The sequence below is a fragment of the Callorhinchus milii genome, unplaced genomic scaffold (genome assembly GCF_018977255.1).
Source record: "Callorhinchus milii isolate IMCB2004 unplaced genomic scaffold, IMCB_Cmil_1.0 Scaffold1, whole genome shotgun sequence".
Classification (NCBI taxonomy): domain Eukaryota; kingdom Metazoa; phylum Chordata; class Chondrichthyes; order Chimaeriformes; family Callorhinchidae; genus Callorhinchus; species Callorhinchus milii.
The window spans coordinates 90,496,642-90,523,747 of record NW_024704742.1 but is presented as its reverse complement, the minus strand read 5'-3'; the positions used below and the strand labels follow the sequence as shown (position 1 = coordinate 90,523,747).

Genomic DNA, 27,106 nt, shown 5'->3' with positions numbered 1-27,106 from the left:
TCAGGAGAGCCTCGGTCTTGTTGACATTCAACTGTAGAAGGTTAGCTCTCATCCAGGACTTGAAGTCTGACAGACATTCTGTCAGGACAACAGTGATCCTGGAGTCGAGGGTGGAGGCAGAAAGATAGAGTTGGGTGTCATCTGCAAACATGTGGAAGTTGACCCCATGTCTGCTGATGATGTCATCAAGATGGTGCATGTACACACAAGTTGAAGAGGAGTTTAAACAATTTTATTCTCACATTTTCTATACATAATTGGATTAATAATAATAATAGTAATACATTTGCTTTACCATATTTCATGTTGTGAAGATGTCTCAAAGAACAGAATATACTATAGAGTGGGGTGACTTTTTAAAATGTATTTAGGTCCACCTAAATCTATACTATTAGGAATTTTAAGGGATTTCTTCTTTAAGAAATTCTTCTACCTTTATCCTACCATGGGACCCTCCATTCTGGGCTTAGTGAGGTTCTTCGTTGTATAAATATCCATCCAATGATTTCCTGGACAATATACTCTGTTTGCATACAGTGCCTGTGTGGGATAATATCATGGGAAATAAAATCATGCCTCCAGTAGTGTAATATACCGATGACAAAGTTCCATCAGAAAGCAATTTAATTTTTCTTTGAATGTTGAGGTGATGAAACGACAAAAATACTGTCAAATTAATTTAATTGAAAACTCTTGCTACAAACATTTGTAAATAAAAAGGGTGGCCATAAATATCACTAAATGTGAGCTGACTATATGTTAATCGTGACTTTGTCACTCAGTAGACAGCTGTCCATGCCTGAATTCAAAGAATGAATTTAGGTGCAGTGTAGTTTTATGATTTGCGTGCAGATGATTGTTTGAGTGCTACGGATAGTGTAGGTTTATTCCAGAGGGCTGTGTTAAACAATAAATATTTCAAATCGTAAGAGTATAAAACCAAGGAAATACAATTTATACTTTGCAATGAAACTGCCCTTGTGGCTCATTCTGGAACAGTGTGATACGCCCTCTCACAAGGCCACTTGTAGCCTAGCAATGCTCCATGGCAACAGCATGCATTTGACCAGATTGCTTGACTCTTTAAGGTCCGTTTGTTCCTATGTGGAAACAAATGTCTGTAGTCAAATTAAAACATTTAATGAAAACAACTAAGTTTAAATTCCAAAAGTGCTGACATTTCTCAGCGCTCCCACAACATAAATACTAAGATGAGTTGCACTTTTGTGATGACCTTTCTTGAAAAAATAGTTGGAGTGTATGAAAGCACACTGGCTAGAATTAAACATCTACTACCACTACGTAAGAACTCAAAATGTACAAGTCCTGTTACCCCCTGTTACAAAACAGTGATATGAGACTATGGAGAAGTTGAAACAAGCTGTCAGAGATGCATTTCACCTCATCACTCCATCTATGTGGCATCGAACCTGGCAATGGATCATTATTTGCCATGAAAATGATGGTGTTCACGCTGATCCTCTGGACGTCTATATACAATTAAGTACTTCTAAATACAATTATCATCATTCTTCCACATGTTTCGTTGTTGCACTGTAGGGGGAAAAACGGGTAACAAGACTTTGTGAACATCCTGTAAGTTCATGATTGTGTTCATATCAATACTGGGCAGTTAACTATAATTCTGCAGAATTCAAATAATTATTTATTGATATCCAAATTATCCCCCTCAGCCCCAACTAAATGTGCATAAGGAAATAAGATAGATAAGAACAGATCATGGTCTCAACAAAGAGAACAAATTCAGTTTTGAAACTATCTTTTTATCTAAAATTTGTGTGCCAGATGAGCTGAGATGTGTGTGATTCATTGGTCTTTCTACTTAATTCTTGGGCAGTTTCTTAAGTGTTATTTACTGTACCATATAGTTTACATTTATATAGAGCCTTTTACATTGGGAGGATGTCTCAAAGTGCTTATCATGATTATTACTTGTGCTGCTTTATGTTGTTTGCATATGTCCAGTTTTCATTTTCTTGTCCTTATGTAACAGATTTGTTACTAAAACCTGTAGGAACATCATGTATAGGGTAAAACATAAGTCCTGTCTATCAGGGTTTCATTGCATTTTGTAATCTTGAGCGTAATCGCCAAGTACTATTCACAAGACAGGTTCGGATGAAGAATGTCCTTCTCATACTTTTAGAATATCATCCTAATGTCTTCATTATATTATCAAGCTGTTTCTTAAATTAATCTAATATTTTGGCTTCAACCACCTTCCTGGTAACCCATTCTAGCTGCTGATTGTCCTTCTCATTCGTATTGCCGTCAGTATCTTTCATGTGAGAGACTGCGGTTGAGTTCCCTAATACAGCACCCGAAATGGATCCACTAATATCGATCAAGGCAGTGGCTATCTGAGCAATAGGAACACAAGAATGAACAAGACCAGAAAAGACCATTGCAGTCTATCTGACGAGTCCGAAACAACAGAGGAAGGATCCAGATTTGACAAATCAGGAAGGACCTAGGTTCGATTACTGGCCTATACTGAGTTAATGGATCTCTCAGTCAGCCTCGTATTACAATTTATCTCAAAACTTTTAGTCTTGGTAGCAGAAATGTTGCACTAAGTTTCTACTCAAAATTGCTACCCAGAGCCTCCTTCTGGAAAGTGAGTGCTTGTGGATACTATAATAATAATTCTTGCATTTGATATGGTGCTTTTCACGTCTTTGAGACGTCTCAAAGCACTTCACGGAATATACTGTAAAATGAATTGACTGCATATTTTGTGGTCAATACGCAGCAGCCAATTGCGCACAGCAGTGTTTCACAAACAGTTGTGGATTGAGTGACCAAATTATTATTTTTTTTTCTTAAGGGATTATTATCAGGCGTGTGGAGCAAGGAAACTTGCCCAAGGTTTCTCCCTGCTGGGAATCAAACTCAAGTCTCTTGCTTGCGAGGCAAGTGCTCTCACCACTGAGCTACAGGACTCCACTGGGTCATGATAGGATCAGGCTCACTAATGATACAGAAAGACCGAAAATACTTATGTCAATGCTCTCAGTTGAAGAATGGTTAGTCAGTTATGTGAGGTACTGAATGTGGTTGGGGGTCATGTAACCAAACCCAGTATAATTCAGTTCCTTCAGAAGAGAAGGGGAAGAATTGAAAGGAAAAAGAAAAAACACTCTTGTTACAAAGTTGCATCTGTCACAATGGGGTTGCAATCTGTTTACTTAGATACTGATTGACATTTGCAAATAGAGTCAAGAATATAAATGCTCTACCATGTGTGGAAAGAATCCTGTTAACACATTGTTTTGAGGAATAAAGAATAAATTAATGTAATGTGGAAGTTCCCTGCAGACAGCACTAACATACGTTATTGATTTGGTGACTGAGAATGAATGGCACTTGAAAGATGAAGTGTTATTGCAAATCATGTCATTAAGAAGATCATTAAACTATGAATCACTCAATAAGATATGTACAGCATGCCATACAGCTCGTGAACTTATTATCTTACCTTATTTTTCTTTGTTCTATGTGACTCTATTGGACACAAAGCATATTAATCTGACCACATGTTAGTGCCAGTGCACTGCTGTCTTTTATAATGGACGAGCAGTAACTGGTGATTTATTCGTGAACTGCAGGAAGCAGAGTGATGCAGGTATATTGTAACTTGTGATGTTAATGAAGAACACAAGACTTAATGAAATTCCTTTCTACATCTATAAGTAATTGGCAGTCTTGGCTGTTGTGGAGAGTATTAGAAATTGAATCTAACCCCAAGACGATGTGTCACATGGAATTTATCATAATGTCGCCTGAACTTTGAACCTGCTGCTTTCTGATGTTATTCACTTAAGACTATTGCCCTCTGGAGGTGAGTAGGGAAATAGTAAAACTTTGCTTTGGTATGTTAACCTCTGGTACGTTGCCCATGTATCTGTGTCAAAAGAAAAGAATTTGAAGTAATTTTCCCTGAACTTTTTATTTTAAGGGTAATGGGTAATATTCATAGTTTCACTTCAGTAGATTTTCTTTTGCAATGTAGACTTATAGGGAAGAAACATCCAGCATACACACAGGGAGTGTTGGAGGCTTTAGCACAGTTGTCATGCACAAAGGATTTTTTTTCTGTGATACGATTGGCAGATTTCTTGCACTAAACATTTTCTCATTATCCTAGGATGGGAGTGAGGAGATTAATATCTGGTTATCCATCTTTTAACTTTCAGGATTGTGTTAAGGCTATGAGCAGCTGACATTTATATAGCATCTTAAGTTATACCTACACCTATTGGTAATTTAGACAGATACTTTGGATTTTCTCTTCTGTTACTTCATTGCAATGGACAATGCACTTTGAGAGATCTGTGTGATAATTAGTTTATGTTCTATAGGTCATCTAGCAAAAATAGGCTTCCTAAACAAAACATTCATCCAACAATTGCTTTGGAATATTAGCAGTCAAGTTTATTTATGAGGGTGATGAGTGGCATTTATAAAGTTGCATTTTTTTCTTTTTCAGTTACTCATTAAAAATTTTACTTGTTTTATAAATCCAAATGATCCCTCCTTTCCAAAGAAATATTGCCTCTTCATTTCTCATTGTATTTCCTCTCTTGTATCCCAAATGGATCGTTCACCATTGGCAAATTATTGGAGTGCGGTGGGGGTAGGGGCTGGGGCACTTGATCCCTGACCAACTGCTGATCACTTGATGATCTTGTCAGTAAGAAGCATACAACCAAGGCATTGACACAACTTTTCCTCTGGTTATTTTGACCTCTTCCTTTCCCTTGCAAGGAACAGCCCTCTATTCGACACCTTCCCACAACAGGACAGGCAACAGAACCTGTCCCCTACAATGCGGCTGTAGTGCATTTGTGCCACCAGAGGAATAGTTTTGTTTCTTGTTTTGTGCTACAATTCCTGATAAATTGCTGTGATTGTAAAATGTTTTCTAATCTGTATTACTGATTTTCACCTGAATATTTTTCTGATATGAGATTTCCTCACAAGCCAGGTTCAGTGCACATCTTTCAGCTACATATTCAGATGGTGCCCAACTACAACACGTTTTCCCAATACATGATAATAATACTTACATTTGATATAATGCTTTTCACTTCAAGAGAGTGTCGCTGTGCTTCATAGGATTTACAATAAAGTGTGTTGTCAGCCTAGACTATATGACTGATGCTGTGTTTGAACCCACAATCGTCTGGCTCACAGTACATTAGTTTGGAGTGAGCTTTTGTGAGCAGGTGCGATGTAAATGGGTTTCCCTGCAAGAGGTGTACACTGCATCTCAATACATTTTCAATCCCATTGAGTAATTTTTCAAATGTAACAGATACCACAGCCAAGACTGATTGTGAACCCCCTCCATGCATTGTTTTTGAGCAAGAGTCACTGGCAGGTGATGATGAGATCTGCAAACATTACCGGATATTTTCCTTCTCCACCTCAGAGGTTCTGAAAGCAATCGTTATGCCCTTTATAACAGCCGCAAGTAACTCAGCACAGACTGAGGATCAAAAGTAGACCTGTGCCTGTATGACTCCTTTTCACATTGAATTGTGACTTTGCAAACTGAGCCATCGTGGAAAGACATTTTGAAATTTAAAGACTTCCGTTTTATTGTAAATTCTTAGTTAAACGGGAGGAAGGACACTACTCATTTAAGAAACAGCTTGACAATCTAATGGTAAAATGGTAGAGTTGGTATTCTTAAGGATGAGTTAAATCTGTCCAAAGGATTTTCTAAATCTAAACTTCTCTTGTGATACTGTGATCCTTGGAATTGTAGCTTTTTATACTGCTACAGTGGTGAATTAAATTGGTTTTGTGGAGTCCTGTAGCTTAGAGGCAATCGCCTCGCAAGCGAGTAATCTGGATTGATTCCCGGAAGGGGTAATTGTTGGGCAAATTCCTTTACTCCACACTCAATCCATGACTGTTTGTGGGACACTGCTGCAATTGGCTGCCGCGTTTTGTCCACGAAATATAATCAATTCACTTTACAGTATATTCTGTGAAGCGCTTTGAGACGTCTCGAAGACCTGATAAGGCGCTATATCAAATGCAAGGATTATTATAAAACGCATTGCTTTAACGTGTTGTTTTATGTTGCAGCTGCCTTTTGCTTCACGTTTAGCAGAAGTTGTACTGGAGAAGATGGGAGAGAAAGAGAAACTGTCAGAAGATTGCGCTTTACTCTTAAAAGTAGAAAGGTGACGGATTCATGGCTCAAGTGAAATGAGATGACCACTTCAAATGGCAATCTTCCGTGGCTAGTGGTCACAGACTCTTAATTGATAAAACGTGCACAGATTCTGTAATATTGCATCATGTGATTTTATTAAATGAAATTGAGACATTTTTCATGTTTTTTATTCACTTGTAGAATTCAGACACACATGATAAAATTGATCACTTACATTTCCCAGAGCTCTGCTCAATTTTTTTGTAATGCACATGTATAAAATAATTTATTGGTTTTGATGGCTAATAAGCAGAAATACCCATTTTATAAATCCTGTAATTCTGGATAACATTGTTTAATACATTTCTCCACTTAATTTAGTATATTACATTATTTGAAGAAATTAAGTATTTAATAATTTTTTTTACACAAATCACATGAAATATTAATTATTTGAAAGGATTTAATTTACAAATTAGAGCACAAACAAAAATCTGACAATTATTCTTAGATTTTGTAGGCCAGTACAATGTAACACAGTATCTTTCTTCTATACTTTACAAAAAGTGTGTTTAAAATTGTGAGGATTGAATTTATTTTGCCTTGCTGTAAAAAAAATTGTAGATAATAAAGTCTTAAACTATATATTTTGTCTAATTCCTGATCCTTTCTGTAAGGTATTCTTGTCTAATCCTTTCTGTTTCCAAAGAAGTTTTAACACAACAAAGAAACCACATTGGGGCTTGTTCTCCAGTTATGTGTAAAAAAAATGCGGCAGAGCACAATGCAAATAGGAGTGTGAAAGTTACAGGAATGTCAGCATTCATTGTGAGCTCAATTTTTTTTACAAAATATATATTTATTTGTTGATATATATTTACACATATCTCAGACGTATCAAACCCGTTACAGAAAAAAAAGACGCAACGTGTTATTATCCCGTTACAGGATACAACAGAGCCAGACCCTTGTGGTGGGGTGGCCTCTGCGCACTCCACTTTGGTGAAGGGACCAAGGCTTCCCTGCCTTGGTGTTCTGCCGCCCTTTGCAGGGCGCAGTTACAAGTTGGGTTGTGTACCCTCTCCCAATTCCCCCCCACCCCTCCCTTAGTGGGGAGCGCATACAGGTTCACAGCACGCACACAGGATGTGCAAACATGTTTTGGGACGCTCCATTTCAGACAGTCCGAAATCGCCCCAGTGTGCACCACATCCACATGCGCCCCACACACACCCTAATAAGGCACATAAAGTAGGCTTTATGCTGAAGTGACAGAGTTGAGGTGGCTGCAGGTTGAGATGCCCAGGCACACAACAGGAAGCGGGGGGGCTGCACTGCGCATGACGGGACGTCTACTTCTAAAGTTGTAGAGGGGGTTGCATTGTAAAGATGACCATTCTGGTATGACTTCCTGCGCAAGTGGACATCTTGGCTGTGTATATACATATACAAAGTAGTTTAGAACTTTAACTTAATCAGGAACAACCATTCCTGTCAAATCATACACAGTGCCCACCAATTATTGTGTATTGTGCATTGGGAGGAAGCAGACTTGCAGGCCGAGCAGAACTACAGTGAGTTTCTGAAATTTTGTGAAAAATTATTGATCTGTGTTTAAATTAAGTTAAATGTTGTATCTATTAAGTTTATTTTGTTTATGTTGGTTTAGTGTAATGTTCAACTTTCAAGTTCACAATCTACAGAGCTGAAATTTGGAGTAGATAATTATTTTACGCTGATGGAGACAATTACTGTTGGTCTTAGTTTAAAAGCTGGAGGCTGGATTTTGTGCAAAAAAAAGTTTCTGTGAGTTTCAGAATTCTCTTAAGTGGTCAGAGTGGAGACATGTAGCAGCTGTCTTTGGGACTGAGAAAGAGTGTGGGATTGGCCAAGAAGGTTTGTGATTAATGCTGTTCTATTGAGCTTTTGCTCAATTTCTGGATAGGATTTGTTCTAATGGGTGAAAAATTCTTACAAAATAGGCTACAAGTGGGTAATTTATAAGTTTTAGCCCCATCTTTACCTGTTAAATACTGAGATCCCTGCAATACGTGTGTTGGTTCCACTATCCAAACATTTATATAGCATAATGTCTTGGATGAAAACGGTTTGAGTCCTCTCAGTTAAACTAATAAACTTTAGTGCTGAAACTGAAATTGGTGAAGATGATACAACACTGACATAGCCCAATAAACACTCATTTAGCGTGTGCTAAATTTTGTGGAGAAACTTGGTTTAGTTTGTGGAGTTCCGTAGCGTAGTGCAAGTGAGAGGACCCGGGTTCGATTCCCACGCAAGGTGAAACCTTAGGCAAATTTCTTTACTCCATACACCTGTTTACCCTAGCAGGAAGTAGGAACCCAGTTGTTAGTCGATTGGTGGATCGCTATCAGGGTACTAATCCCTAAAAAAAAGTGGTCACTCAATTCACGATTATTTGTGGACACTGCTGTGTGCAATTCACTGCTGTGTGCTATTGACTGCTGCATTTTTCCCCACAGATACACAGGCAATCCACTTTACAATATACAGTGTTCTATGAAGCACAGTGAGGCATCTCAATGAGGTGTTTTATCAAATGCATGGATTGTTAATTTTTAATCTGCTGAAGGAGATCTGTAGGCATGCCACAAGAGTCAGTGATAAAACCTTTATAATATATACATATACAGCTGCGATCTTTTCAACTTTGCCACTGTATTTTATTCCAGAAGAGCTTGAAAGGAATGGTCTGAAAAGTGCTTTTTAGGATCGTAGACCAAAAGTAAGGGAAAAAGATAAAATTACTTATTGAATGAAATTCACTGAACGTGTCTTCTCATTATCTTTCTCCAGCTCATTTTGGGTTGGTCCTGGACTGAGATAGCGATTTACGAATTTTGATCAAGTAAAAGTGAAATGCAGAATGCCAACATGTAAAACTGGGTTTAAAGGCTGTGATGTTACAGATTTAAATGAAAATGTTTTCTCTGCATCTTGCAGCTTCATGATGTATAGAGAGTGCCATCAATCAGCAGTGATTACAGTATAATAAAAATCATCCTTGCCTTTTAACATTAGTGCCTTTCATGTCAGGAAGATGTCAAAGCGCACAACAGGATTTATTGTAGTGTAGTGACTGTTTTTTGTCGGTGAACACAGTAGCCAATTTGCACACATTGTTGTCCCACAAACAACAAAGAAGCCAATTTTATCTAGGGCATTGTTGGTGACAACATCAGGACAAACTTCTGTCTCATTTTCAAATAATGTCATGGGATTTTTAACGTCTGACTGAACAGACAGTCAGAACTTTGGTTTAACTTCACATCCGAAGAACGGCACCTCCAACAGTGCAATCCATTGCTTTGGAGTGTCAGCCTAGACTATTTGAGTTTAAAGTCACGATGTGAGGCTTAAGCCCACACTTCTTGCTCAGAGGGGAGAGTGCACCCAACTAGCAAATCGTGGTAAGTAAGCAAGCTTTTAGTACTGAGCTTCAAAATATTGTTTTAATAAATGGATTTATTTATTATAAATACAGCGCCTTGGGACGTCCTCCTGACGTGAAAGGCGCTTTATAAATGGAATCTTGTTGTTGTTGTATTTGGTTTAATAAAAGGCTGCATCGTGGAGATACAAGCAAAACGGTTTTAAAAAAAATTGTCTGGTGAGAAAATGACATGCATTTGCTTTACAACACTTTTATGTTAATGATGTCATCTGTGTTTTCTCTTTTTTGTGTATAATAAAGGATTAGCTGAGACTTCTACCTCTTGTAGCTCAGGGACTAATTTAACCAGGATCTGGGAAGATTCCTCCAGTGGTTAATTAACATTAATTAACATGGTTTCCATCTTTTCCCTAGATCAACATCCATTATAAATATGCAAGTGTACAATCTCCTCAGTATTTCGTTCCAACCTCAATATTAAGTTTTAATTATCTTGCTGGGTAAAAGTGCCCAAACATTTTATAAAACTTAGGTGCTTTATTTCCTCTGGAATTAGTTTGATATGTTAAAGAAGCCAGCGATCCATATTAGATATTGTCGGGAAAGCTTTGTCTAGTCGATAGGTTTAGCGGGGTCCACCAAAATGCTGACACGCTGCTATTTATGTGACAAGATGTATTCAAATCTTATGGTGGGTCTCTGTGGTTTAATTAACCTGTTCCCTGTATACTGAAGCGGTGTGAACAAGTTAAACAGATATCAGACAAGCACCTGATACAGGCAGACCACTGTGAAACCATGTTGAAAGGGAATGTAATTCTGCACCCTGTACAGGAATGAAGGATAGCTCCAATCTACCTTTATAACTGTCTCATTAAAATGTCACACTGGGCAATTACTTTAATCTACTGTAGAATGCAATATTCTCATCTGCAACACAAGAACAATTTACAGGATAAAAGTGACACACTTATAACAAAAGCCTTTATTTCCGTGATACCCACTGGTATGAAGACTCCTTATGTTTGATGAATTGTTTGAAATATTTTAAGATGATGGACAGAACTTAGACATGAACTCCTTTGTTTCGGTGCAGGCACCTTGGAGATCTATTTGTCAATTTGCTTCAATGCGTAAAATAATTTGAGGCAGGAATCATTGCAAAAAGGTATTGCTTTTATAGTTTTTAATTGAGACTTGTTGGTCTTGTAGAGGTTGTAAAGGGAGAACGCTGGTCTCATATTGGGTTAAGAGTCTTCAACCCCCGGTGAGCCCAGTAGCAGAATGTACATGTGGTGATCTAATGAGTGGATGCATTTCCTTTTTTGATTGTGATGGTGCAGCCATATTTCTCCATGGTACAGGGGGAAAGGATTTATTCCTCTACCCTGCTGATACTGGATGCCTGATGAAAAGTAGGATTTTCTTTGTAGTAATGACCTGTTATGGAGACTTTTAAAACTTGGAATGTCTATCATTGCCAAGGAGGCATTCTTTCACTCAATGATGAAAAATGCACCAATAGATTACATTGGATAAAGATTCACAGTTACTTCAAACTGGTTATTTCTGTTTTTAAAAAAATCTTTGTCATTTGATATAGCACCTTACACGTCAGGAGAACATTTCAAAACGTGTCACAGGATTTAATAATGATAATCCTTACATTTGGTATAGCGCCTTTCATGTCAGGAGGATGTTTCAAATTGCTTTGCAAGATATACCAAAAAATTTGGATAACATGGCAGCCAATTTGCTCACAGCAGTGTCCCACAAATAGCCATGAAACAAATGACCAATTTTATCTGTGGGATTATTGACTCGGGCACGGGAAAAAACTCTCCTTTTTCCAAGTAGTTTCATGTGATCTTTAACATCCACCTGAACAGGCAGATGGGATCTCGATTTTAACATCTCATTTACTGATAGCACCAAAACAATATAGCTATTCCCCCAACACCGGACTGGAATGTCTGCCTAGACCGTGAGCTCAGTGTTCTGGCACAGGGCTTGAACCCACAACCTTCTAACTCGGAGGCAAGAGTGCTACCAACTAAGCCAGGCTGTGAAGTGTATTTTGTAGGAGAATGTGGCAGCCAATGTGCGTACAGCACTTTCCCACAAACAGCCATAAAGTGAATGACCAATTGTAACCAGGCAGTGACTTGATTCAATGAGGGAACATGCTGTTTGAGAACCTACATTCCACCACTCTATAGCTCAGCACGTTCAAATGCGTCTTACCAGAGTAATAGATCATTTGAAGAGTGAACGTCTTTTGTTGCTTGGGCATCAATTCCTCTTCATTGCTGAATTCAGAGCAACTTACTTGCTTTCAAAATAGACGCTTTATTTTAATCCAACTTCCGATGCGAAGGGATACAAAACCAATTTAAACAAATACACAGAACCATCAGACGTTTTTTAATTCATAATATTCTTGAAATAAACTCCAAGCCCTTGATACAGTTTTGGGTTTGGTTCAAGAGTATTATTGCTATTCCCGAAGGAAAAATGTCCTTAATTCTAAGAATGTTGCTTAAATTTTAAGAACTAACAGGTTACTAAATTGTCTATCATGTAGGAATTGCCATTTCTCAGCAATTCTCTCATTCTTAATGTTCTCTCTGTTCTTACTCCAAGATAGCATCTGCTTCTCATAAAATGTAGTTATTTTAAACATTGATTTGGGGACAATTAAAAATATTTTTTAAATCAATGCTGATATTTTATATTCAAACTTCTCAACTCCATGTGTATTGTTATTCATGTCTCTTCACCTGCAAATGAAGTTCAATACAGATAAATAAAAGGTACCAAATATAGAAAGTACAAACAGGCGATACATGTACTACATGGATGCATAGAATTTGCCAAGGGGGAAACTGACAGTTATTTTGAGTTCAAGTTCCCAGAAGTCATGTTCAAGCTGTACAATGCTGTTGGGGCCTACAGGGTGTCCACAATGTCCTGTTACTCCCTTTTTCAAAACAATGATATGACACTAAGGAGGAGCAGAAACAAACTGTCAGAGATGCATTTCACCTCGTCACTCCATCATGTTACAGAAGATGTCACACTAAATATGGCGATGGATCATTATCTGCCATGAAAATGATGGCGCTCACACCGAGCGTTTGGATGTCTAAATACAGTTAAACACTTGTACTGAATACAATTAAGCACTCCTAAATACAATTATCGTCATTCTTCCACATGTTTCAGTTGGTGGTCAGTGCACTGTAGGGGGAAAAACATTGCGTAACAGGACTTTGTGGACACTCTACCACTTACAGTGTCGGTCATTATGACAGGGAGCTGTTCAGGCCATAAAGGCATTGCAAAAGAGAACAAGGATGATACCCAGGAATAAACTATGAAGAACAACTCGATAACCTAAGGCTCTTCAGCTTTGACAAAAGATATCTCAGAGGGGATCTCATTGAGGTTTATGAGACTCTAAATGGGATTGAGAAACTAAACCCAGAACAATTCTTTCAAATACGCAAAAGCAGCAGAAAAGGGCAATGATTCAGAATGGTAAAGGGCAATAGATAGACAACTGGGAGTATTTATTTACACAAAGGATAAATAACAACTGGAATAGGTTACCAGGAAGAGTGGTAGTACCAAATGCTAGATTCAAGCAAGAATCTACGGGACACTGATAGAAGGACTGCAGGGTGGGTAGCCTGGAAGATTGACATCAAATAGTCTGAAGGGCCTTTTTTATCTGCCCCGCCCTTGTGATCTCTATTCAATGGATCTCTACTCCATGAACTATGGGTACGTTTGCTAATTCAAATTAGATCATCATTTTGGTTGCTGTTCCTCAAGGTGATTTTAATGCTGCAACCTCATAGCTCACTTAAGAATGTTAAAGGTAATTTTCAGTGATAAATGGAGCTAGTCCAAAGCATCCAGACTGATCGTTTTTTTTAAAAAAATTGGCAAAGGAGTACAAGGATTTGGGCTATCTTAGGCAAATAAACCTTGGAACAACAGCAACAACAAAATTACATTTATAGAGCACTTTCACATCGGGATGAGGTCCCAAGGTGCTGGACAGTCAGGGGTCAGGACCTGAGCATGGGGGTGGGGTAGGGGTGAGGGAAGGCAGAGGGATGGGAGGGCGACCAAAGGCACGACCGAAGAGGAAGATCTTGAGACCGGCCTTGAAGGAGACCAGGGAGGAAGCGAGGCGAAGGGACCTTGGAAAGCTAATATTAAGCAAAAAAACAATAGCCCTTGATGTAGGGCCTACAAGTTGCAAAATAGGATTGCTCGCCTCAGGGATGAACAAAATGACGGTGCTTACAGGAAATCACTTGCCTGAAGAGGGCTGTTGCCTATTGATATTCCAAAATGTGCTCCTAAAATTTTTTTAAGGAATGATTCAGGAATTCCGCAAACTTTTTCCTTATCTCTCCATTAGTGAGAGCTACCTCAGCTCCCCACAACAGCAGCCTTTCAGTGTCCTCTGACACCACAAGCAAACCACTATTTTGATAAGAACAGCTTCTTTGGAGACATTGTTAAGAATCTCACCAAGTTCAATGCACCAGCACGTAGGTACGAGCCTAGCTCAGTTGGTAGCACTCTCACACCTGAGTCAAAAAGTTGCGGGTTAAAGCCGCACGTCAGGACTTTGAGCTCATAGTCTAGGCTGACACTCCAATGCAGTGCTGGGGGAGTACTGCATTGTCAGCGGTACCATCCTTCAGCTGAGACGTCAAACCAAGGTCACATCTGGCTATTCAGCTGGAAGCTAAAAATCCCTTGACATTATTCGAAAAGAGAAGGGCATTTCACCCAGTGTCCTGGCTAACAAACCACCAAATAAAATTGGTTGTTCACTTCATGTGTTTGTAAGACATTTGCTGTGTGCTGTGTGGCTTCTACAATCATTAATGGTGACAGTCAATCCACTTTACAGTACGGTAAATCCTACACTTTGAGATGTTTTGACGATGTAATAAGTTGTGTGGATTTCATTGTGTATCAAACCGTGAGACACACAAATACCTCTTGCTTGTGCCAGCATGAAAACTGCCTGAAAACACAATAAATCCATACAAAATTTAAACTCTAAGAAAAGCTAGCAGGAGATGCTTTGATGACTCGGCATTCAGATATGATACCATCTAAACCCCCTTTATTCAAGAATCATTTACTCCTAACCTTAATTATACATTATTCTAGATTTACATTTGTTAACTTGCAGCTAAATTAGAGCTTGAAATAAATCTATAGATCCAATGTCAGTAAAGTGGGGTAAAATGTCAATTTTAGCGCTGCCACATGTTAGCCTGCAAGAAGGACGCTATATAAACGGAAGTTGTTGTTGTTATGCTTAACACTGATGACAGTTACCACATTACCAAAACTTTAATTATCACCATTGTTCTTCCTCTCCTCCACCCCCTCAACTTGTGCAGAATGCGAGCGATAATTAATGACTGCTAAATGACCCAAACACAGCGATAATTAAGGACTACTTTGACTAATGATTTGGTCCAAAGCTGGCCAATGAACCGAATTTAACATATTTCAGATGAGACATTGAACCCAGGTCCCCTGTGCCTGTTCAGGGGGACATGAAAGATCTTGTGATAATATTCAAAATGAGAAGAGAGTTTATCCCAGTGGCCCTCAGGCAAATTGGTCATTCATTTCATGGGTGTTTGTAGGACCTTCTCTGCAAATTGGTTGCCGCATTTGCCTAAAAATACAACCACTGCACTGGACAACAATTGCCTGTGAATCGCTCTGAGACATTTTGAAGTTGATAGGTGCTCTCTCAATCGGTTAGTTTATTATCATTGTTAGAACTCTTCTCTCACTATTTCACTGAAAGAATTGATTCATCCGAGCAAAATGTTGGTGCATGAACAGAAAACAAAGTTGCACAAAATGTTCTCAGCTCTTTCATATTTCATGCTAAGCTGTGCTGGCATCATATTCGCAGTCTTAAGACAAGTTAGACAGACACTTGCTGAGTGAATATAATTTATTCATGTAATTCCCGCTGAATGGAGCAGCCTCTGAAATATGTATCACTCAAAGAAGTCCCTTATGAAATACCAAAGTCCATTTGAAATCTATTTGTGAATTGACAGCACAGTGGTGTTGCGAGCTGGGGTATCGAATGAAACGGTAGGACTCAGAGCACCTGCAGTTGCCCACATTGTAAATTTCTAATCTCTGCTCTGCTGTGAGACGTACACCAACTGGACGGGTGTCAGAGAGCTTGTGGCAGTGTGTAGCAGTAGGTAATCCCTTGAACCAAGTGACGGACAAACACGATCTCTGGATATCCTTGCAGAGGCTTGTACCAACACTGCGGTATGTTCAGGCTCCCTCCTCCAAGTGACTCTTTTGAGTTCAGAACAGAGAGTTAGTCATCTTAAAGTGTTAAATCAAAAAACAATGATGGTGCAGTTCCAAAAGGGACAGATAGTTGAACAGAGAATCTTGCCCATAAAAAATATTTTTAAAAGAAGAATTTGTCACTTCCTCTGTGGTCAATTAGTTGAAGGTCACGTAGTTAAAGAGAAACAACAGAGAATGCTATGGGATGCCAGGGCAGAATTTGGATAAACCTCAGATAAGTTCAGTGGAGTTGCGAGGATCAACATAGGTTTCATAACAATAATTCTTCATTTGATATAGAGTTTTATTCACTTTGTCGAGACATCTCAAAACGCTTCACAGGATTTATGGCAAAATGTAGTAACTGTGTATTTTTGCCTGTCTCTGCACTCTACAGTAAAATCCTGTTAAGCACTTTGAAAAATGTCAACATTGTGATAAGGTGCTAGATCAAATGAAGAATTATCTTGAATAATAATCCCTCCAAAAAATAAATAATAATTTGGTCACTCAACTCACAACTATTTGTCGGACACTGCTGTATGTCATTGGCTTCTGTGTTTCACCCATAGAATACACAGTCAATCCACTTTACATTTTAATCTGAAGCGTTTTGAGACATCTCAACATCGTGAAAAGGCGCTATATCAAATGCAGGGAGTATTAGTGGCAATACGCGCATAAAATCCACCATAGGCTGCTCTGACATGCTGTAGTTTCTATGATTCTGTGTGATCCCTTGCTGGTCACACTCTAGTTGCTTTGTCTCCATATCCGCAGGATGGTCCGTCCGTTACAGCGCCAATGTCAGTTCTAACTAAAACATGCTAAATAAAACTAAAATGAAGGATGTTGTCAGCGCCCAATGTCATTGGCCCAAACACTGTCAGGAATAAGTCTGTGAGTAATGAGTGTAAATATGTGAGTGTCGAGTGTAAGTGTGTTTTTTTGGTCAGCTGGGTGTCTGACACAAGCAGAAACCCATCACCATGCTTAAGAATATATAAACCAAACAGAGTTCCTTGCATTGCACCTACACGTGGAAATCCCAGGGAGAGATTGTTGGAATGGAATGTGCACTCTCTCCCTGGTGGGACACATCCTGTTTACCTGCTTCCAGAAAGTATTATGCACAGGTTGGCAAGAGCCAATGCTTGAGGACCCCAGAGTGTGCGTTGGGGTACTGCTGGATGCTAAGCAGCTAAAACCACAAAGCTTGCCATTGATATTGCTGTCTAACAAGCTTTTCCACTGCTTTTCCAGCTGGGAGCACCCTATCCATTAGGGCTTTGGCTTAGAGCCCCCCTCACTCCCCCCACCACCCCCGAGGCTAGTCCTTGGTATACAGTCCTGTGTGTGTTAGTGGCGAGTGTATGCTTATTATAATAATAATAATCCTTGCATTTGATATAGCGCCTTATCAAGTCTTCGAGACATCTCAAAGTGCTTCACAGAATACACTGTAAAGTGAATTGACGGTATATTTGTGGCCGAAATGCGGCAGCTAATTGCACACAGCAATGTCCCACAACCAGTCGTGGATTGAAGTGACCCATTTTATTATTATTTTTTTTCTTGAGGGATTATTATCAGGCGTGTGGAGTAAAGAACCTTGCCCAAGGTTTCTCCCTGCTGGTAATCGAACCCAGGTCTCTCGCTTGCAAGGCGAGTGCTCGAACCACTGAGTTACAAGACTCCTTTATGGTTCACAGTTGCTGACAAGTGTACTTGTTTTTGAGGGAGGGACAGTATTGTAGCAGTAGTAGCACTCTCGCCTCCAAGTCAGAAGGTTGTGGGTTCATGCTGCACATTGGGACTTTGAAGTTACATAGTCTATGCTAATACTGCACTACAGTACTGGGGGGTGGTGGGGGGGGGGGTTCACTGTTGCAGGTGCTGCCCTTCAGGTGAGTTATTAAACCGAGATGCTGTCTGCCTGTTCACAAGCATGTTAAAGATCCCATGGCATTATTCAAAAAGAGAAGGGAGTTTTACTTTACAATAAATCTTGTGAAGCGCTTTGAGACTCCTCCTCAGGTGAAAGGCACTGTTTCAAATGCAAGGATTAAATATGCCCGTTGTCTGCATTTCACAGTTTGTTCCACATCACACCGAAATCTGGGTTGCATGGTATTTTCCGTATGCCATGGTTCCAAAACATTACCAGAAGGTGGTGCTGTAGAGAGCTGATTCATTGAAGTGCTCACATTGCAGAATAAACATATTTCACATTCTTCATTTTGTGATCAAACATTTCACCTTTTTAGCTTTTGTCCATCATGAATTTTATTCTGCATTAATAAGTAAACTGATCTTTCTTTTGGTCAGCGGAGTGTCTGACACATGCAGAAACCCATCACCGTGCTTAAGAGTATCCAAACCAAACAGAATTCCACGTAACCATGGAAATTCAGGAGATATTGATTGGAATGGAATGTGCACTCTCTCCCTGGAGGGACGGATCCTGTTTTTACTAATTCCAAGGATTATTAGGTGCAGGTTGGGAAGAGCCAAGGTTTGGAGACCCCATGGTGTGTGTTGGGGGGGATCTAACCAGCTAAAACCAAAAACAGAGACAGTCAGTGGAGAATGAAGCAGAGAAAGATTTTCGAGTGTCTCAACCAGATTCACTCAGCTATTCTAGTTGTTTGTACATTAAGGGAGGGTGTAACTCCACTTATAGGCACTTTGAATAATAGACAAACTAAATAGATAAATAGTGAACTCAGCTAACTCTTCTTTAAATCCTGCCTTAAAACTTACCTCTTCAAATGCCCCTACAGTCACCTTCCCCATCGTCCCTCCCTCTCGCCTTTCCCCTTTGCCTCTGTCATTGTGAAGTGTGTTCCGAGCCTTTATCCTAAGTAACGGATGTTATATGAATACAAGTTATTGTTGTAAGTCCTTAGCCCTATTACATGGCAACATTAATGTAGGAAAGAGTGAAAGCAGTCAGCACACTGATACCTGTACTGAGAAGCCAATACTTTACAGCAACATGTTCTTTTGTCCTTTCATTTTTCCAAATCAGTAGAGCCCTAGTAATGTAAGAAAACATAATATAAGTGTTCACCTACAAAATAACAGTCACTACACTTCGGAATAAAAATCCTGTGAAGTGCTTTGAAACATTTCGACAATATAAAAAGGTGTTACATCAAATGCAAAAATTATTATTATACATGGAACTTAATATAATGTATAATGCATCCAATGTAAGCATGTTAGACGTACATTATTGAATGTTAAATTATGTTGAAATCCTCTCAAGGCAACTTAATTCAAATCAGTTTATCCATTACAGATGAAAGAACCAAACGATTTACAAATAGGTGGTTGCACTCTTGCCTCTTGAGTTGAAAGGTTTTGGGTTGAACACCCACGTCAGAGCTTTGAGCTCATAGTCTAGAGACGAACACTTTATTGCAGGTGCCGTCCTCCAGATTAGACGTTAAACCCATGTCTGATCTGCCTGTTTATGTAAATGTTAAAGATCCTATGAAACAATACAATTTGAAAAGAGAAGGGAGTTTCTGCCGATGCTCTCACCGAGACCTCCAGGTAAAATTAATTCCTCATTTGATAGCTGTTTGTGGGACATTACTGTGCGCAAATTGGCTGCTGCATTCATCTACAAATACACAGTCACGTCACTTTACAGTTGCTCCCATGAAGTGCTTTTAGATACCCTCCCTCCTGACCTGAAAGGCACAATATCAAATACAAGGATATCAAAAATGCAACGATTATTTTCTGTTATAAATCTAACATTGTTGACATGTTTCCTTAGCAGTGAATGGTATGTTTAACTCAGCCATGTTGTAAGTTTTGAATCGATTTGAATTAGTACTAATAATATTTGTTGCATTTGATATCTCGCCTTATCAAATTGTGAGCCATCTCAAAGCGCTTCACAGATTATACTGTAAGTGAATTGACAGTATATTTTGTGTATTTTGAATGTGGTTTAGCATGAAAACATTTCTAATGGCACAAATACTGAAGTATTTCACAAACTATGTTAAATATAGATGAAGCTTCTCAGGAGAGTCAGCCCAGAAGGGATAAAATCTAATTAAAAATAAACAAGGTTGTCTTCATAGCAACGTTTTGCAGGCTGGTGACCTACATTTTAGATTTTTTTTATAAAGACTACTAATAATAATAATAATAATCCTTGCATTTGATATAGCGCTTTTCACGTCGGGAGGACGTCCCAAAGCGCTTCACAGAACACACTGTAAAGTGAATTGACTGTATATTTGTGGGCGAACGCGGCAGCCAATTGCGCACAGCAATGTCCCACAAACAGTCGTAGATTGAAAATGACCAATTTATTATTGTTTTGGGTTTTGGAGGGATTATTATTAGGCTCTGTGTGGAGTAAGGAAACTTGCCCAAGGTTTCGCCCTCTGCCTGGAATTGAACCCAGGTGTCTCGCTTGCAATAATAATCCTTAACAATATTCCTTGCATTTGATACAACATCTTTCACGTCAGTACATCTCAAAGCATTTTACAAGAAATACTGTAAAGTGTAGTGACTGCGTGCTTTGTGTACAAATGTGATCCTTGATTGGTAGTTTGGCTTTGTGTTTATATATGTACACAGGCTGAATATTGTGTGTGTACATGATACTAATATTCAGATCACCACAGCACCTTAGGTCTCTAGTACACTGTCAAAGCATAGGTTTATGGTGCCGAGTCCACATTATAGTTTCCCAATTTCCTCGGCCAGACCTTTCTCTTTGACAATACCTTTGGTCATCCTCCCTCCTCCACCCTTCTTGACTCCAGCCCACATCTCAGATGCAAACCTTACTGTACCTTGGGCCTTGCAGCGTAAAAGGCACTATATAAATGCAATTTGTTGTTGTTGTCATGGTATACGCTGTGAAACCCTTCGAGAGGTCATCCCAACGTGAAAAGTGGCTGTATCAAACGCAAAGATTATTATTATTATCTGTCTTTGAATCCTGCCTAAAAGCCTACTTATGCATAATGCAAGTAGGTGTGACTCACTTTGGTTAAAAATGTTTTGTATGTTAGACCCCTTTATGTTCATGGTAACAATCTCAAAAAGATCATTCATTACAATAATTCTTTCACTTCAGTTTAATTATTCCTTCCTCGCCCTCCCCTCTCTCATTTAATAGTGATTTTCTCCTGTGTTCAATCTGCCTTTGTGTTTTGCACAATTCCAATGATTGGTAACAGAGCCCATTAGAGGGAAAGGACCTACTCTCTGATTTAATAATAACCTTTGCATTTGCATTTGAGTCACATCAGGAGAGAATCTCAAAAGGCTTCACAGGATTTTTTCTAAAGTGTGGTGACTGTGTATTTGTAGCTGATCATGGTTGAGTATGGGAAGCTGCATTTTACTCCCTGGCCTTATTCATACTTTATAATCTTTGCATTTGATATTGCCGCTTATCACGTCCTCAAAACATTCCAAAGCACTTAACAGTATTTACTGTAAAGTGTAGTGACTGTGGAATTTTAAGCAAACACAGCAGTCAATTTGCACACAGCAATGTCCCACAAACAGCCAGGAAGTGAATGATCAATATTATTTGGGCAGTTGTTGAGCAGAATTGTGGGAGAAACTCCCTTCACTTTTTTGAATAGCTTTGCTCAAAAGCTGGTTAGCAGGATCTATGAGTACAAGAGGATTGCTGGCATTGGCTCACTGTACCAGCCTGAGTCGGAGTTTTTGAAGGGAGTTCTTGGATACCAAAGGAGGACCTGGGTGACACAAAGTTTTAGACATACTGAGTGACTTGGGCGCTTCTTGTTTCTACATTGTGCTCTTTTACTGTTGTGAGTGTTAAGGATAATTTTTACATTATTAATAATACAACGTAATAACATATATATAGTACTTTTACAGAGACATTGTTGGGCTGTGCGGAGGGGAAGAGTCGTTGATAGTCCATAAATCACTGGAAAAAGAGGATGCAAGTTATTTTCCTTAAGTACAGAGTACCAACAGAAGATTTGATAATATCAATCATCTAAGCTTGTTATTATTGAATTCTCTGTGCTAACCCTCACTTACTGGTGTCTCACACTAACACAGTGGTGACGTGTCCACCAGATGGTGCTGCAATCAACAATTGTTTTGTGTGCGGGGTGACTATTAACTGAGAAGCACATGTAATATGTGCTTCTATTTGATGCAGTTTAAGAATGCTCACGAAGAGAGGCTGAAGGCCACAAGGAGCAGAAAGCTGCAGCTTCAAACCCAGATCTGTGCCACGTGAGCTAACCTCAGCCACAACTGGGACAAGACAACTGGCCTCAGTCCAAAGACAAAAATCACTCTGGGTTTCAGCTTCTGATCACTATTCATGTCACCCTGTTGTAGTTATCAGGTGACAACAGCGTCAGGGTTAAACCATGATTGCTTTCTTTACCTCCGCTTTCCCTCCTTTCTCCTTCGTTCTCTCTTCTCCTCCTTGTTCTCTCCTCTCTCTCCTCTTGTCAAACTGTTCTTAATAGTTTTTTGGAATGGGAGAGTCCGTTTTCTATTCCCAACACAGGGAAGATTTCATGCATAGATTGCCTTCGACACGTTTGCCCACAAAACACAGTCACTACACTTTGCAGTATATCTTGTGAAACTCTTTGAGATGTCCTCCTGGTGTGAGAGGCACTGAACCAAATGTAAGGATGATAAAGGATGATGATGATAGCAAGTCCTTCGTCCCCTGCACTCCACCATCCGCGGCTGAGCTTTCAGCCATTACACCCTGAATCTGTGGCATTCTGCCTCAATCTCTTCATCTTGCCCACTTATTCTATCGCACCTGAAGACCTTCCTCTTTGTCCATGCCTATTGTCACTCCCCTCTCTCCTCAGTTCAGTTTCAAACTCCACTACTGTTGAGCGCTTCGAGACACTGCCTGTGTGAAGGGCACTATACAAATGCAAGTTGTTCTAACTAATAATAATAATCCTATAATAATCCTTACGTTAGCACCTTTCCCGCCTCAAAGAACTTCACAAGATTTACTGTAAAGATATAGTAGTGATTGTATAGTAGTAGTGTATAGTAGTGATATAGTAATAGATTGTACTGTAGTAATATACTAGTGATTGTGAACACCTACACCCGTATGTGGAATTTCATTTGGTTTGGATACTGTTAGTCTTGCTGACGGATTTCTGCATGTGTCAGAAAGCTGACCAAAGAAAACTATAAAACATTTATGCTGCTGAACACTGTACCTCTTTCACTCTGGACAATGTTTGGACTTGAACACTGGACATGTACACCATGAAACAGACAGCAATCGATTTGTGCTGAGGTTTATATACACATCCTGGAGGCAAATATTGATTTATTGTGCTAACTCCTTGCAGCACTTCTCATTACTGCTTCTTGATGCTGTTGACATTGTTGCAATATGAAAATGATAAAATGACGATAGTTACACTTCTCCTCTTTGATCAATCCAGAAATGAAAATATGAATATATTTCATATGAAAATATGAAATGAAAATATGAATATACAAAATCTCTTACCTCAATCTACATAACATGTGTACCAACATCTCAGTCAGCCTACTCATTCCAGATGATATCCAATATTTTTGAATTCTTACCACTACAGTCCATTTCACTTGTGATATTTCCAGAATCTATCAAACTGTCAGCCTGGATTGGTAGGTAATGGGAAGGCTGTTGCTTCAAGACCTGTGTCATGACTTTGAGCTCACGGTTTAGGCTGACATTCCAGTCCAGTGTTGGAGGAACGCTATATTGTCGTAGTTACTGTCCTTTCAATGAGATGTTAAAATCAAGGTCCCATCTGCTCTGTTCAGGTGGCAACTCCTCGAAAAGAAGCGAGTTTTTCCCAGTGTCCTGGCCAACAAATCCCCAGATAAAATGGTCCCTCACTTCATTGGCTGTTTGTCGGATTTCGCTGTGTGCAAATGAAATGCTGCGTTTTGCCTAAAAATACACATTGCCTGCACTTTACAGTAAATCCCGTGAAGAGCTTTGGGACATTTTGACAATGTTATAAGGGGTAATATCAAATGCAAAGATTATAACATTTGAATAAGGCCATAGAATAAAATGCAGCTCCCCAACACACTCGCCTGTTTGCTCTCAGGACATTTTTTGATTTTTAGTAGCTTTCAGAATCACATTTAGCTGGTTTGAGAACATTGCAATTCACCCCCCACAGTAATTCTGTTTTGAACTACAGAATGAAATCAGAATCTATTACTATTCCATTGCTACCTGGAAGGGTGGTTGAGGCCAGTTTGCCTTATTTAAGGTATAACTTGATCCTGTAACAGGACAGGAGGGTGGATATTCTGGAAGGATGAGATCAAATGGGACTTCATCATCTGAACCTCTCATAGAATCTTCTGAAACCATTTTTTTTCATGCAGGAAACTGGGAACCCAGCAGAGGTTTATCTCACATCCTGTCAATTCTACACTCATTCTACAGAACTTTAAGCACTGCATAACTTTGCCTGTAACTACTGTAAGATTCCACTATTCTTGGTGTAGCGCCCCTCAGGTGGAATTTTGTGACTGTAATCTTAGATTCGTACACTCTCCATAAAATATCCTGAACTACTGGGACCATGGAAGTAAGTAAACCAAGGAAACTGTCAAGGGTGAATCATGGTAAAGTTGGACAGATATTCTGATAAGGGCTCTGAACAGCAACTAGAGAACCTAAGGGTCTTAAGCCTTGAACAGATATTTCTCAGAAGAGAATTTTATCACAGATAGACAAGATTTTAATTGAGATTTAGAAAATAAACATGGAACAATACTTTAGGAATGCACTTAGGCAACAAAACAAGAGGACACAGGTTTAGAGTTGTAAAGGGAAATTTCAGGACAGACCCCAGGAGGTATTTATTTACCCAGCGGGAAAAGTATTTTCCCAAAGTATTTATTTACCCAGACAGAAAGCTGGTTATTAAAGAAGAATCTGATGAAGTGAGCAAAGGGGCCGTTTTTATCCTAAACAATCTTGTGGTATTTTAAAAGGAAGCCAATTTTTGCAAATAGTAATAATAATAATCTTCCTTGAAAATATAATAATAATCATAATAATCCTTGCATTTGATAGAGGGTCTTATCACATCTTGGAGACGTCTCAAAGCGCTTTCCAGAAAATATTGTAAAGTGAATTGACTGTATTTTATATAATACATATATTAAATAACTGAACTGCAATTTTGGAACTGCAAAGGACATCAATACTGAATGAGTTAATATCAACACAGTATTGTAATAACTCAAGACTTCGCTTTGGATCTATAAATCTGAATGGGACCTGCAGGATTTCAGCTAAACACTCTAGTCTGCTGGGTATACATTAAAGGTAAGTACATTGCCTGGCAGAGCTTGCTAAAGTACACAGCACCAGAGTTTGAAACAGAAAACGTAGATATTTCATGACATGCATTCTATTTGTCACTTGTCCACATCCAGCTTTGATACATTTACTGTGAGACTAAAGTCGGCAAATGTCATGGGGTTCATTTCTCACTCTGCTCGAGGCTTGACATTTTCTGAGCTGATGAGACCTTGAACAAATTCCACGTTCAATCAGTGACAAATAGACGTCTTTAAGCCAAAAGCAGTTGCCTTTTTTCTCAAAAGGGAAAGAAAAACACAATCATTTCTGTGAAATATTTGACAGAATAAGAACGAGCATGTTAAACCCCGTCAAGAATCTGACATTCAGTCTAATCCACCCTGAACTGGAATGTTCTCAGTAATGTTAAAACATTATCGATACTAGACAGTGCCAAGAGAAAAACAATGTGGTGTGATAGAGAATGGAAGTGAGCGCAGAAAAAAAGTACCTTGTTGCCAGATATGATTTAATCAACATTTGTTCATCAGCATATGGGCTGCTGTTTCCTGGCAAATAGATATTTTTTCCAGCCTTAAACCAGGAACTCATGTCAAAAGTCGTAATGGTCCGATCTTCAATGTAAAGTTTAAATTTTAATGTAATTGGTGGGCATTAGTCTCCTCTGTTCTCTAATTTCTCTAATAGGCTCGAGTTTGCAATAGCCAAGGTTTGGAGATCTCAATTTGTATGTTGGGATACTGCTGGAGTCTAACCAACTAAAGCTGCTACTTGCCATTGAGAGCACTGTCTGACAAGCTTCCCCTCTGTTTGTCTAACTAGGTACACTCTGCCTGTTGGAACTTTTACTTACAGGGTTAACAGGAGCCAAGTGAGAAGAATCCCTGCAATCCAGTGACTGCTCTGTTCCTCGAAGTCCTACTGATGAGCCAGGATGGCTGGGCTGTCCGCAGTGCCCTGAAGTACTGTGGATCCACTTGGCTCAAGAACCGGACTACTGAGAACGCCACAGAGGTTAGACTCGACTCTAACATTCCATGGCCAAGTATGTCACCTTGGAGCCAGCTCAGGTCCAAGGAAATCCCGCTTACCTACCCAGTCCCCAGAAGGATAGTAATTAGTCTGTTCTCTAAATAATAACATAATCCTTGCATTTGATATAGCGCTTTTCACTTCTTCTTGACATCTCAAAGCGCTTCACAGAGTAGACTGTAAAGTGAATTGACTGAATAGTTGTGGGCGAAATGCGGCAGCCAATTGCGCACAGCAGTGTCCCACAAACAGTCGTGGATTGAAAATGACCATGTTTGTTATTGTTTTTTTTATTTTGGAGAGATTATTATTAGGTGTGTGGAGTAAGGAAACTTGCCCAAGGTTTTGCCCTGCCTGGAATTGAACCCAGGTGTCTCGCTTGCTCTAACCACTGAGCTGCAGGACTCCACATAGTTACAGGACTCCAAATGTAGTGAATTAATCATTGAGCACTGAACTATTCTGCTCTCTTCCCTGTTTAATGTATTTGTCACTGTTCATCTAGAAATAACTGAGATTGAAAAAAAGCAATTTAATTAATACCATTTGATTTTGTTTATAATTTTAAATATATTGTTAATTTGAAAGAACAGTCTTCAGTTATTTGTAAGCATGCAGCCATAAATTCAGTGACTTCAGTAAATTCATAAGTTCAGTTACACAACAGAACAGCGATAAATTTATCACATTTAATGAAGATCCCAGATTACTTCTGCTC

General features: G+C 39.1%; 1 protein-coding gene across 3 annotated transcripts in view; it reads left to right on the top strand.

Annotated features, from left to right (window-relative positions):
- cntln (centlein, centrosomal protein) overlaps positions 1 to 6,806 on the top strand; it is a 187,097-nt gene extending 180,291 nt beyond the window's left edge. For all 3 annotated transcript variants that reach the window (XM_042333055.1, XM_042333048.1, XM_042333041.1), the window contains one exon: positions 6,121 to 6,806. In XM_042333055.1, the coding sequence (XP_042188989.1) occupies positions 6,121 to 6,222 (102 nt within the window). In that variant the 3' untranslated portion in view covers positions 6,223 to 6,806. The remainder of the gene's footprint in view (positions 1 to 6,120) is intronic.
- The last annotated feature ends 20,300 nt before the right edge of the window (positions 6,807 to 27,106 follow it).